The 13754-nt window shown below is 35.0% G+C and overlaps 1 protein-coding gene across 2 annotated transcripts in view; it reads right to left on the bottom strand.

Annotated features, from left to right (window-relative positions):
* The window catches only part of LOC135220891 (ubiquitin carboxyl-terminal hydrolase 24-like), a 394433-nt gene that overhangs the window by 311488 nt on the left and 69191 nt on the right, over positions 1–13754 (bottom strand). The window contains exons 3-6 of one of the 2 annotated variants that reach the window (XM_064258501.1): positions 8626–8835; positions 6971–7108; positions 6463–6612; positions 6127–6282 (exon numbers count right to left, since the gene is read on the bottom strand). In XM_064258501.1, coding sequence (XP_064114571.1) covers positions 6127–6282; positions 6463–6612; positions 6971–7108; positions 8626–8835 — 654 coding nt within the window. The remainder of the gene's footprint in view (positions 1–6126; positions 6283–6462; positions 6613–6970; positions 7109–8625; positions 8836–13754) is intronic. The other variant, XM_064258502.1, reaches the window with a different exon arrangement.

Genomic DNA, 13754 nt, shown 5'->3' with positions numbered 1-13754 from the left:
TTTCTTTTATTATTTCATATCGAACCTGAAGCGGACCTCTTTCAGAGGCCGTAACATTGTGTCGACCCTTTCCAGGATATTTTGACACCGTAACATTGTCTCTGAGATTTCGAATCCGTAACAGTAGGCCCCCAGCCGGTCTAGGATGTCTTGTACCTCCCTCCAAGTAAGAGTCTATCCTATTGTTAAGACCGAAGGTTTGTTTGCGTATGAACAAATGACAAATTTTCTAAGACAATTTGTATTTTTCATAGCTACAAACCTGAGGTCTTAACATTATACTGCCCGCCCCTAGCCACCCCTGTTTGTTAAGACATCTGAGTTGGGAGACTGACGCAGTGGCATAGGTGCGTGGTCCTTGACCACTCTTCACCCAATCTACGAATATGTTGCCAGATATCACAAGATTCCTTGCTTCCATCTGCTTTTTATGATTATCTCTTTTTCCCTCTCCTCTGACTGCTTCCCAACTAAATCCCCTCTAATTTCCTTCATTTTCCAACTTTTTACCCTCTACATAATTCCTAATATTTTCCCCAAAAACTCCTGCTTTAGTTAAACATCAGCTATTATGAGCGTCTTTTTCCCATTTCGCCACTTCTTCTCCAAAACCTCTAGCTACCAATCTTGCTTTACATATCCTTTCCCCCCTTTTACCTTTTCAGTTACTATCCATCTTGTAGATATAGCTTTTTGTCCGACGTCGTTTACCTCCTCATATACCTTGTTTTTCAACTTTGTAGATCTTTTTCTTTAGCTTCCATTACGCTTCTATTTTCAAATCCAAGCAACACCACCTCTTCATCCTCAATTTTATCTACCTGACTATAAACTCTCAAGTTAACCCGGCCCTTGCCACATGGCTGAGAGTCTTGTACATTGTACAAATCAGCCCTTGATTTGCTTCATCTTTTTCCTGCAAGACTTAATATAGTTCATTCTTCTACTTGTCCTGTATCACTGTTTACAGCTCTGACTCTATTTCCCCTTTTGAATTTTGGTATCTCTTCTATTAACTCACCTTCTATTACCTCACTTTCCGCATCATCTCCCATTCTTTCCTCTACCACATCTCTTTCTATAGCCTCTTCTGTGTCTGCATTCCTTCTCTAGCCCACTATTATCTCCTTTCCTTCCTGCCTATCTACATTCCCTTCATTTGGGCCATCAGATCTACCTTTCACAACATGTGATTTATCTATTCTAGAAGAGATCTTTTCTGTTTCTGGTGATAATCTTTGAATCCTAGTAACATATATTCTAGCAACTTCTCTTAAAGAATCCCCATATTTAACTACTATTGTTTTCCATGACACTCCCATTACCTAAGCAGTTCCTCTCCATTCATTTTCCTTTTCCCTCTGATAGAATACCTCATCTCCCACCACTGCTTCTTCAAATTTATGTTCTCTGACATTTTTGTTTAATACAATTCTTATTTCATTACGTGACTCATTGTTTATAAACACTTCTCTGGCCTTGTGCATTGCATTCAGTGTGTCTCTTACCATACTCTCTTCCATTCCTTTCTCTCTGCTTGCAGAACTTGGCCTCTCTTCTCCCATTAGATTAGGCAAGGAAGAGTTTTTCTAAATAATATTTGGTTAGGAGAGAAACCTCCATTATTCATTAAGCATATACTAGCACTCACTACCCATTTCAATGCTATGGACCAATCTACTTCCTCATCCTCCATCATCTTTCTTACCATTATCTTTTTTACACTTCCTTGATTATGCCTACGGTCTTTTCACATAATACATTGCTCCTTGGAGATACGATGCTGTGGCTGATACTTTAATATTCCATCTTTCTGCCATCCTACTTACTTTTTCCTTTTGAAATTCTTCCCCATTGTCTGACAATATTTTGGTAGTTCCTCCAAATATAGCAAACAAACCATCAAAAATTGTCTTTACTATAGTTTCTGGTTTCTTATCTTTTATCCAAAAAGCCTGACAATTCTTCGTTGCCTTATCTACAATTACCAAGAACTTTCTCTCTTCTATCTCTCCCACATCCAATGATACAACTTCATTAAACATTTTACTCCTACTACTGTTTTAGCTGGACCTCTTTTGTATCTTTTGTATCTTTTACATTCCTCACAACTTCCAATCAGGTCTGTTAATACGTAGCTTTTTTTATTTCCTCCTTTTCTTTCTCTATTAACCCACATCATTCCATTGTGCTTCCTCTGTTAGCTTCCATATTTTATCTCCACTTCCGTGACCAAACGGTTAATGTAATTTCTTCATTGTGCTCTTAATTCCACTCACTCTTTCCCTTAAAACCCTCCAGTAATAGTTCTTCTACCTTCCTCCTCCTAATTGGTACTCTTAAATGACCCTCTTTGTCTTCTCTAACCTTTATCTTCATTCCCCCTAATACTTCTATTAGGACAATTTTCTTTCAAATTTATGGTCAATCCCATTTAACTCATGGTTTGCTTATTGAACACTTTATTAGACTGTCCTAGTATCCTTCATTCTCATCAACTCTTCCTGACTCAAACCCATGACAATGCATGCTGGTCACAATTTCCCCCAAACTGTCGATTTACATCCTGCGTCTAAAATTGCATTTGGGAAGATAGAGAAAGAATAGTAATGCAAGAAACAAGAGGCTTGATTATAAAGCAGGTGGAAAAGTTTAAATACTTAGGATCTACTTTAAGCCAAGAGGGAGGATGTAAGGTGGAAGATGACAGTAGGATAAAAGCTGCATGGGGGGAAGTAAAGAGAAGTAGCTGAAGTAGTGTGATAAGACAATGCCAATCAAACTAAGTCACAATATATAGCACAATGATAAGATTAGTGTAAATGTATAGATCGAAAACACGGGCTCTAAGAAGAAAAGAGGAAGTAAAGCTTGAGCGAGCAGAGATGAGTACGCTGAGGTGGATTATGAGAATAATGTTGCTTGAGAGATTGGAAAATTATGAGATAAGAAGAAGGGCAGGCTTCATAAAGATTACAGAGGTAATAAGAGTCACGATTGAGGTGGTATGGGCAATGCACACATACCCAACACCACAGTAGAGGTCACATAGGTTGGGTGGTGTGCGTAAACCAGGGGAGCACAAAACCAAAATTGTGCTGAGTCACCATAGATGTAGTGGAGGTGACTACAACTGGGAGACAGGTGGGAAGATGAAAGATTAACTACCAAGGAAGCGGTACCCCAACCACAGGTAAGGGTGTCTTCCTATGATATCGCCTCCGCCCAGCAAACCTCCCCCACTGCACTGAGACCAGTCACAACATTCGGCACAACAGTTATTCTTATCACACTCACACCCTCAGCAAGAGGAACACAGGAAGGACATGAAGATCTACATCCACAGAAGAGTGGAAACTATCACACTTCCTCCCCAGCACCCCTGGGCACTGCCAGCTGGGGAAAGACTTTAACAATTGTGATTTGTGGGTTTTCATTATACCTCAAATAATCAAACACAAAGAACACAATTATACACTATACACATATTATCTCACAATAAACAAGGAAAAATCCCACTGGGATAGAAATAAATCAGCTAAACAGTTGGGCAGAGAGCAAAGAAACATGTCTTTCCCCAAAGACTGACAAAAGCAAACTGGAAGTTTACATCCAGTTGGGAGGGACTCCCAATTACTGGACCGGTAGTTAACTACCGAACCACCTTGTTTAGAAAGATTTCAGTGGCTATGTCCAGACTGTCTTATGTAATTCCTATTGTAAAATACTTCTGGTTTGTAAATTATGTAAGAACAAATGTAAAGCACTTTGGGAGGTATAAGAATGTAACTTGGGAGAAGGGAACCTTTAGTGGGATATATTGCTCCAAGAAGGAATTAGAAGAGTGGACTGCACATCACTGTTACCTTTGCAACAGATATCTTTTGTTTGGAGTTTCTTATTTAGCAGGATTAGCATATGGTTATGTCAGAATTTTTATGAAATTTTACCAAAAGTTGGCCTCATTGCTGGTAACAAGCTTTGATATTTGGAATATAGACATATAACTCTGGAGAAGGGTTGGTTTGCTCAACTTCTTTCAAATGTTCCAGGTTTACCCCTTTAGTGACAAGCTAATTATATATCGTGCACACCTCCATAGCCTGGGTAAACTTTAAGGTCAGCCAATTTCAGAAAAAAAAACTTCATTGGAAAGAGGAAAAAATGCAAATGCACATGGTGTAAGAAAAATATTCTAAAAAATTTTCCTTACCTTCCAGGGGAAGTTAAAGTGACTATTTACAACCCTTGGTGGGATCCCTTTTCCAAACACATATATTTTACCAAATTATAATTTTTTTTCTAAGAATTTATTTTATTTTTAAAATCATAATTACAGCTCACACAATATCATAACAGATAAGAACTAAAATCAGTAACAAATTCTAAGTATACTTGTTGTAAGATATTGACAAAAATTTACAATAGCTCGGGAGATGCAGTAACTTTTTGGAGGTACTATATACGTGTTTTTTGTAATATTTCTTTGCAAAATTACAATTATAATTGACATCATATCATAAAAGACAAGAAGTACAACCAACAGCAATCCCTAGGTATATTTATGAGCAAATAAATAAAAATGTCACGGATAGAGGAGTATGATATTCCCCTCTCCAAGTTAAGAACAATACTGACTCCCTAAGAAGCCTAGTTGGCTGAGTTGAGCTTAGTGTATAGTAGCCATGAGTCATTTCTGGGCAATTGAAGTGATGGAAACTCTCCTGCTTGAATCAGCCAAACTGTATGGTGCATAATATTGATACTCACCGTGAGTTAGGCTGTCCACCATCAAAACCTGTTACTGAGACTCATATGATGCTGCCCGTCCATTAAGGGTAAGAAACTGAAACCAATACACTATTGCTTTTGTGAACAAAAATTGACAACTAATGCTGAAAGAATTTAAGGTTATTTCTTTTCTTAACATCATTTGGACCCTGAAAGCTAACTTACTGATCAGTAAAAAATTAGGGTCATTAGTGGTTTGTTTTTTTTAAACTGAAAAGGATAAACAACACATTTACTACAGCTCTAACATTTCATTTTCTCTACATCCTTGCTAGGCTGATATCTCCAAGTCTGGGTTCAAGCTGCATCCTGACACCTGAGATCTGGCCCCCAGTACCCTGTTTTCTAAGGATTCCAATACTCTCTTAATTATCCTTGCGATGGCCAACAGTACACTTTTCTGGAACTACTCAGGCTCAAGTATGTGTACTCATTACTATCCAGGTTTTTCCTGAGGTTTTCTAGGCTTATTCTTAGCATTCCAAGGATGATCAATATTACTTCCACTACAGCTTGCCATAGCCTCCTTATTCTTATCTTCATATAATGGTACTACTTTCCACCTTTTCTCTGCTTTATTCCTTACCTCTTACATTCCATGATACCTCTACATATATCCAAGATATTAGATCTTGTCTTCAAGCCTGTATCACCTGGTCAGTTGCTACATCAATGAACAATGGTACCTTGACTTTTTTTTTTTCTTCCAACACTCTTTCTGGTGTATGGCCACATCATTAACACTTAAGAAAGTTCAAGATGCTTTGTTAACACTGACTAAAAAAATAGTTTTACAAGTTTAATAATCAATCATTCACTGATAAAATGATTAATTTCATACTATGAACCCCATGTTCTTTGTACAAAACCAATAAGACAAACATTTATTTGAACAAGATTTAAACTTATTTGTAGAAAAAACTAGATTTCCTTGATAATAAAGCTCCATCAACTTTAAGCACAGAAAAAATAAATATGACGTGTTAATTTAATATCTTGGTACCATAAATATCTATTGTACATCATTAAAAACACAACATAGCCCTCACTATCCAAATTTTAAAAAGTATATTAAGTTTTATTTTTATGGACGCCTACATGCTTAAACACAGCTAACTACATTAACAGAGCTAAAACAACAACTGCAGTTACTCTGGAGAACTTCAATAAGTATAAAGCATCAATACAAAATTTCTACAGATCTCCCAGTTTCACATGAGAAGCAGAAACTATAAGGAACAAAGGTGTACAACAACTGGCTCCATGTTCATGCTGATGAAGCGACCAAGCAGCTCTGCAAGACGCTACAACGGAAGAGTAAAATTTAATACTAACCTCAGCATCCAAAGAGGTACTGACCTCCTTATCATGACCAGAAGCTTTAGGATTACCCACAAGCGTGTCCCAGATGTCTTTGCATCTTGCCCAAGCAAGATAAATATCACCTTCCTTCAATAAAAACTGTAAAAATTCCAAGTGCACCTTCATATACTGAAAAAGGAAATGGGAGTTTACTTCTAATTTTCTGCAACCACACTTGAACAAGTCTTATAAATAACATGATTTTGCTACGAGATGATAAATACAACATACACAAAAATATATTTCATCTACTACTTGTTTTCTTCCAAAAAATATATTTCCAATAAAAAAAAAGATATAACAACATACATCATCATGGGTATATTTGCCATCTATGAGGGTTGAAGGTGGTGGTGGTTGCTGCCCACTTGTATTGACAGCTAAAGCATGACACTTTGCAAGACTTTGTGTTATTAGCTTCACAATTTCATGACTGCGATTTAATTCTGACAAAGTTGCCTGAAAAATTAATTCAATATTTAATTGTTATTCATCATATTTCACAGTATTTACTTTCAAGGCTAATTGTCTTCTAGCAGCAGTACCTGAAAATAACATTGTACATAATAACTGCTGTGGATATATTCCCTTTTATTTAATGAAAAATGAAATTTACGCAATGCTGTTACTTATACAACTTTGTAAATATTTGTTCCTGAAAGTTATAAAAATTCCATTTTAGCAAAATTTACATCATCATAAAAACCAAACAAACATGACCCACAACTACTAAAATGTTTGCTTTCTTTGAACAAATTATAATTAAAACAAGAACCTATTGGCATCCATTGCTTAAAGCAACTGAAATGGAACTTACTTTTTCTGTTTTAAAATATGAAGCTCCACCCCCTTTGGTAATAGACTGAGCCAAGTAATGAAGTTGCTTGAGAGGTAAATATACAGCTGGGCTTCTTTTGATGTCCTCTACACAACGAACAATGTATGTTTTGCGGAGCTGAAACATAAATATTAGAACGGCTTATAAATTCTATAAATACAATTCTTTTTACTTTAGGACAAAGACAAGACATACAAGTTGAGTGGTAAATATTAACTAATAGAAAGAATAAAATAGAACAAAAACTCCATGGAACAGTTTTATGACTACAGTGTTTTCACTGTATTTGTGGGGAATGGGTACTAGAGCCCAGTCCTCCCACCCCCGGGCAAATAGCTAGAACCCACAAATAGTTGAAACCCCTATAAAAAAAACCCTTGAAACTGCCTATTTAGTTAGTTAAAACTCACGAAAAACCCACTAAAAATTTTTATACCTGGTTTGTTAATAGTTTTCTCACAAAAAGTGCATTTTATATTGAAAATCATAAAAAAAGAAAGAAGACAGTAATTTGTGGTTATTTCTCATAGAAAAATACTGCGAATAAGCTAATTATCCCCGAATGATGAGGGTATATGTTCCAGAGAAGTCTGCGAATATGTGAGTCCGCGAATACAGGGGGTTCACTGTATAAGGAATTCCTCAATTTTACTTATACAAACCAACAGGAACTCAATAACTCAAAAATACTAATCTTTTTTGCTGAAAGTAACATTCCCCAACCCACCCATCCCTACTTTAAATCTTTAAGTTGAATTAATTGTATATACACTTTTTTCTCACTGTTTTTATCAATACACCTCTTACTTTGCTTCTTTTGCAGGTTGAGAGTTGCTCTTCAGTTTATCTATCCATTTAGGATACCTGGAAAATTTTTAGTCTTAATAGATTTCTGGTAACTTATAGTTTTTCATATACCACTGAAGATGCTTGCACTACTTCTGTATCATAAAATGAGCCATGTACTTCATTAAGATGGAATAACTTATTCACCATAAAATAGTTACACCATGTAGAAAGAATATTCCCTTGATTTACTAATAATTTTATAGATAAAATATAAGAGAGGCTTTTCGAGGTTATTTTACTGGAGAATTGGAGATATAATATTTTGGCCATGTGATATTTTATTTTGTTGGAGATAGTCCAGAGTTTAGGCCTATGGTGGTAAGAGCTATGTTTAGTTCAATTATTTTTTGCAGTTATTTTGGTGCAAATGGAAATCTTTGTGAGAGGAGATATGTGGCAATATTTTTTAGTGTATCAGCTAGATGCTTTGAGTGCATTATTTGGGGATATAGTTTCCTTTTTGATTACCCTGCTTGGAGTATACAGTAGAGAGAGGATTCCACATTACAAGCCAAAATTGAAAAACTGAAACTTTGCACTAGTGTTAACATGGAAAAAGGTTGAAACTTTCTTTTGCTGAGCTTCAATATGAGGAACAAATTATGATTTATTATACAATTGAAATACTATCACTGAAACAAAATTAAGACAAGATTTTAATTAGTTGCAAAGTTCCAAGGTGACTGCGAAGAAAAACTAATTAAGGAAATAAACATTTTAAAAAGTAAAAAATTTCCCTGCAAAGGAACATTCTACAAAGAATAAAAAATAAATCATAAGCACACCTGATCCCTTGTTGCTGATTTATTAAGAATGACCAAGTGCTCATTCATAGCCTGATGCACCAATCTTGGGGGTAGAGCGGGAACACGAGCAAGTTCCCAAAGTGTATCTAACATTTTCTCTGCTGTTCTTCCAAGACGTGAATCTTTACCAATTTTACCGATGAAAGATAGAAGCTTTTCTCTTAAACGATCATTTCCAGTGTCCCAGCTCTGAAATAACATTGTAAACATTAAAGGCAGAAATCATCAAACCATCCTCATTTACAACAGTCAAATAAAGCTCACCTAAAAGCCAAACACGTTAATCATATAAATGTAGCATGAGCTCACAAAATAACAGCACAGTGTGGCACACCGTTTGTTGAACGTTTCTTATGTTGAACTTTCCATTTTTCAAATGAAATTTTAGAGAAAATTTTATATCGTTTGTCGAACAAATGCTTATACTTCAAACTGACTGATTTTCTAGTTTATGCTTGTATTCGACATCCTACTGGGTCTTACAAGTGAAGATATTAAATTTTTTTAGTTTACAATATATAGTTTAATGATAACCATATTCGACAAAATAAATAAAAGTATAAAGCATTTAACCCTTGAACGCCGAAGCGGTAAAAAAAAAAATTGTCTCCCGTGTGCCGGAGGTAATTCAGAGTGAGCGCGGAAGCGGAAAAAACATTTTTTTCAAAAAATCACAGCGCCCTTAGTTTTCAAGATTAAGAGTTCATTTTTAGCTCCCTTTTTTGTCATTGGCTGAAGTTTAGTATGCAACCATCATAAATGAAAATAATTATCATTATCATATATAAATAATGCGATATATGATAGCGCAAAACGAAATTTAATATATAATTGTATTCAAATCGCGCTGTGCGCAAAACGGTTAAAAGTAACAAGTTACTTTTTTTTCGTTGTAATGTACACTAAATTGCGATCATTTTAGTATATAACACATTGTAAAACAATAAAAGCAACACAGAGAAAATATTATCACAAAATAATGCATGAATTTGTAACGCACAGACATAAATATTTTTTTCAAAAATTCACCATAAATCTAAATATTGTCCTAGAGACTTCCAATTTCTTTCAAAATGAAGACAAATGATTGAATATTACTATACTGTAAGAGTATTAGCTTACAATTGCAGTTTTCGACCATATCTGACGAGTTAAAGTTGACCGAATGTAGAATTTTTTATATATATTTTTATATGCAATTATTTCGGAAATAAGAAAAGCTACAACCTTCAAATATTTTTAGTTTTATTCTATATGAAATTGCGCCCATTTTCATATATAAAACTCTATGAAATGCCTAATATGAAACGGAGCAAATATTCCGAGAATGGGACGTACACATTTCGGAGATTTGTGGCGGAGAATCCGCGCGCGGAGGGAAGGAAAGTTTTTTTTTTAAATTCACCATAATTCTAAATATTGTACTAGAGACTTCGAATTTGTTTCAAGATGAAGATAAATGACTGAATATTACTACACTGTAAGATTTTTAGCTTACAATTGCGTTTTTCGACCATTTCGGTAGAGTCAAAGTTGACCGAACGTGGTTTTTTTTCTATTTATCGTGATTTATATGCAAATATTTCAAAAACGAGAAAAGCTACAACCTTCAATTATTTTTGTTGTATTCTACATGAAATTGCACACATTTTCATATATAAAACTTTATGTTAATGGCTAATTTAAAATGGTGCAAACATTACCACAATCGCACGTATGATTTTTTCGGAAGAGTTACCGCGCGGACGTAAGGAAAATGTTTTTTCATAAATTCACCATAAATCGAAATATTGTGCTAGATACTTCCAATGTGTTGCAAAATGAAGGTAAATGCTTGAATATTACTAGAATATAAGCGTTTTAGCTTACAATTGCGTTTTTCGACCATTTCGGTAGAGTCAAAGTTGACCAAAGGTTGAAATTTTGTCACTTATCATTTTTTATATGAAAATATTTCAAAATTGATAAAAGCTACAACCATGGGTTGTTTTTCGTTGTATTGTGCATGAAATTGCGCACATTTCCATATATAAAACTTTATATAACGGCTAATTTTAAAATGGTGCAAACATTACCACAATCGCATGTATGATTTTTTTCGGAAGAGTTACCGCGCGGGCGTAAGGAAACAGTTTTTTCATAATTTCACCATAAATCGAAATAGTGCTAGAGACTTCCAATTAGTTGCAAAATTAAGGTAAATGATTGAATATTGCTAAAATATAAGAGTTTTAGCTTAAAATTGCGTTTTTCGACCATTTTGGTAGAGTCAAAGTTGAGCGAAGGTTGAAATTTTGGCAATTATCGTTATTTATATGAAAATATCTCAAAACTGATAAAAGCTACAATCATGAGTATTTTATTGTTGTATTCTACATAAAAATGCACACATTTTCATATATAATACTCCATGTAACGGCTAATTTAAAATGGTACAAAAATTATGTCAGTGACGAAATAATTTCCGAGATGTGTCACAGATACTTTTTAGTGCGGCAAGAAAGAAATTCGCGCTTGCGCGCCTGCATAACGATTGTAAACAAAACAACACTTTGATCCGTGAACTCCCAGGATCCCCCAAGGCAAATGATTCAAGAGTTTTCGGCTGGTAGGCCTAAAAGTATTTTTCCGCGAATTTTTAAAAAAACTTTTGTATGTCGACGTAAAATACGTCCAGTCGGCACCCGAGAGACAAAAAATGTCAACGTAAAATACGTCCAGTCGGCAGTAAAGGGTTAATATAAAATTTAGCTTTCAATATAACATTTAGCAGAAAAGATGTGTAAAATTGTATGTAACCGTGGTGATGTCATGCCCAATTGACTTGAGACTGAACGAGGGAGCAATGATATGTTGAGGAGAAAAGGAGAAGAGAGAGTTAAAATATTACTGTATGTATGTAAAAGCAATAACAATTCACATAAAATGGGAATTTCCCAATAAATTTAACAATGATAAAATATGAAAATAATCAAATGCAATACAGAAAAAAAAAAAAAAAAAAAAAAAAAAAAAAAGTCTTAATTGAGCCAGTGTTCTGTGTGCTGAGTGAGACGGTCTAGTTGAACGAGCCAGTGTTCTGTGTGCTGAGTGAGACGGTCTAGTTGAACAATATTAACAAAATAGTAAATGAAAGAACAAAGCTTTTCACAATAAAATTTAGCATAAATGATTAACAAGATCATTTGTCATTGCGGTGATACACAGCTAACTTGAAGTAGGGGGAGGGGCCATTTATATTTTTGAGGAATAATGAATGAATGATTTCAAGTTATTGTGCGTCGTGGTATTGTTGAGGAGAATAGAGACAGTAAAATCTTAACTATAATATGTGTGTAAAAACAGTACCAATTCACACAAAAAATAAAAAGTTATTTCACAATAAATTTAACATAATGATAAAACATGAAAACAATCAAATGCAGTCCTCGAATCAGTGTTATGTGCACTGAGTGAGATGATAGAGAGAGAAAGAGAGGAGAGGAGAGGGAAGAATGGCTCTGCTTCTTACTGACTTATCGGCTGGGCTGGGATGATTATTCGCCCATTTCTTTCACTTACACTTGATCTGCCCAAATCACTTTTAGTTTTGTTACAGTAAAATACCTATGTAGTGACAACTGCTTTTTACAATTTTTTACTACTGTAAAAGTAACTCAGCTCTGTAATAAACAAACTGGCACCACTTTCAGCTTCTGCATGCCTACAATAGCTTGTTTAAATGGCTTCCTTGTGAAAAGTTATTTTATCTCTCTTTCCTTTTCTTGCATTCTTTACATGTTGCTTATTTGTTTGATGCGAACAGTAATTTGTTGTATTGTGGCATAATTAATCTCTTTCATGCACTTCAGATCCAAGTGCAAACAAACTGATTTCTCTCTCTCTCTCTCTCTCTCTCTCTCTCTCTCTCTCTCTCTCTCTCTCTCTCTCTCTCTCTCTCTCTCTCTCTCTCTCTCTCTCTCTCTACAATCAGACCCACACACTATCAATTCCTTTGATTCTCCTTGTAACTAATATGGGAATAAAACTGATTTTGTTATCAACCTTTACATACTGCAATCAATTCGGTTTCCTCAAAGGATTCCCATCTCTCATCCCTCCAGCCCCCAGCCGGCTGGGCGCCATTTTCACCAAACAGTTTGTAAATCGTACACAGAAACAATAAAATTTCGAAAATTTTACGTCATAGAACATACTGTTTCATTACTTTACACTCAATTTAACTTTTGAACACATTAATAACACAAAAAAATGCGAAAAGAGGGTATTTTTGGTATGGCTGGAACGAATTATCCTGATTCCCTTTATTTCTTAAGGGAATATTGTTTCATATTCTGAACAAATCGTACTTCTAAAAGCCTTCGGGAACGGGTTAAGTTCGAAGTCTGAGGCACTACTTTACTATAAACAATAACACATTCTGGCAAACAATGTAGGTATACAGTTTGTGTACAACATTACTTTCAGTGTATAAAAAAAAAAGGAAAAGTAAGACTACTAAAGTGACTATACCAATTTATATTTCAACAAGTTGTCTTCAAAACTATCAAAACTTCAAAACTATCACACTAGCTACCCAACTTACAAAAGTGCTGTTGTATATGCTGGCATATAAGGTGACTCAGCAAATAAGATGACCCCCAATTTTTCAGGTAAAAATTACAAATTTGTAACTAATTTGTATTTTTCATAACTAACAAACCTGAGGTCTTAACATTAGGATTTACTAGCGCCAAGCTGGAAACCGGTAGAATTAAAATTAAACTTGTGCGATCCAGGGACTATTGGCATCTATACCAAGTCACGGGGCATGTATTACCCAGAATGCCCTCAGCGTCGTGTGACCCACCAGTTATACTTCTAACCAAGTTTAGACTGCTAGAGGGGTGGTTCGAGGTGGGCCTTTAACTGATAAGACCTCAGGTCTGTTATTTATGAAAAATACAAATTAGTTACAAATTTGTCATTTGTTCACATACAAAACAAACCTTCGGTCTTAACATTAGGATAAACTTACTATTGGAGGGAGGTAAGTCTCTAAGTGACTGGGAGTTTGCCACCTATATCCATTTCTGAATATTAGGAGTATTTCAAGAGAATGGACTATA

Source organism: Macrobrachium nipponense, chromosome 2 (assembly GCF_015104395.2).
Source record: "Macrobrachium nipponense isolate FS-2020 chromosome 2, ASM1510439v2, whole genome shotgun sequence".
NCBI classification, from domain to species: domain Eukaryota; kingdom Metazoa; phylum Arthropoda; class Malacostraca; order Decapoda; family Palaemonidae; genus Macrobrachium; species Macrobrachium nipponense.
This window is presented reverse-complemented; position numbering and strand designations above follow the sequence as displayed.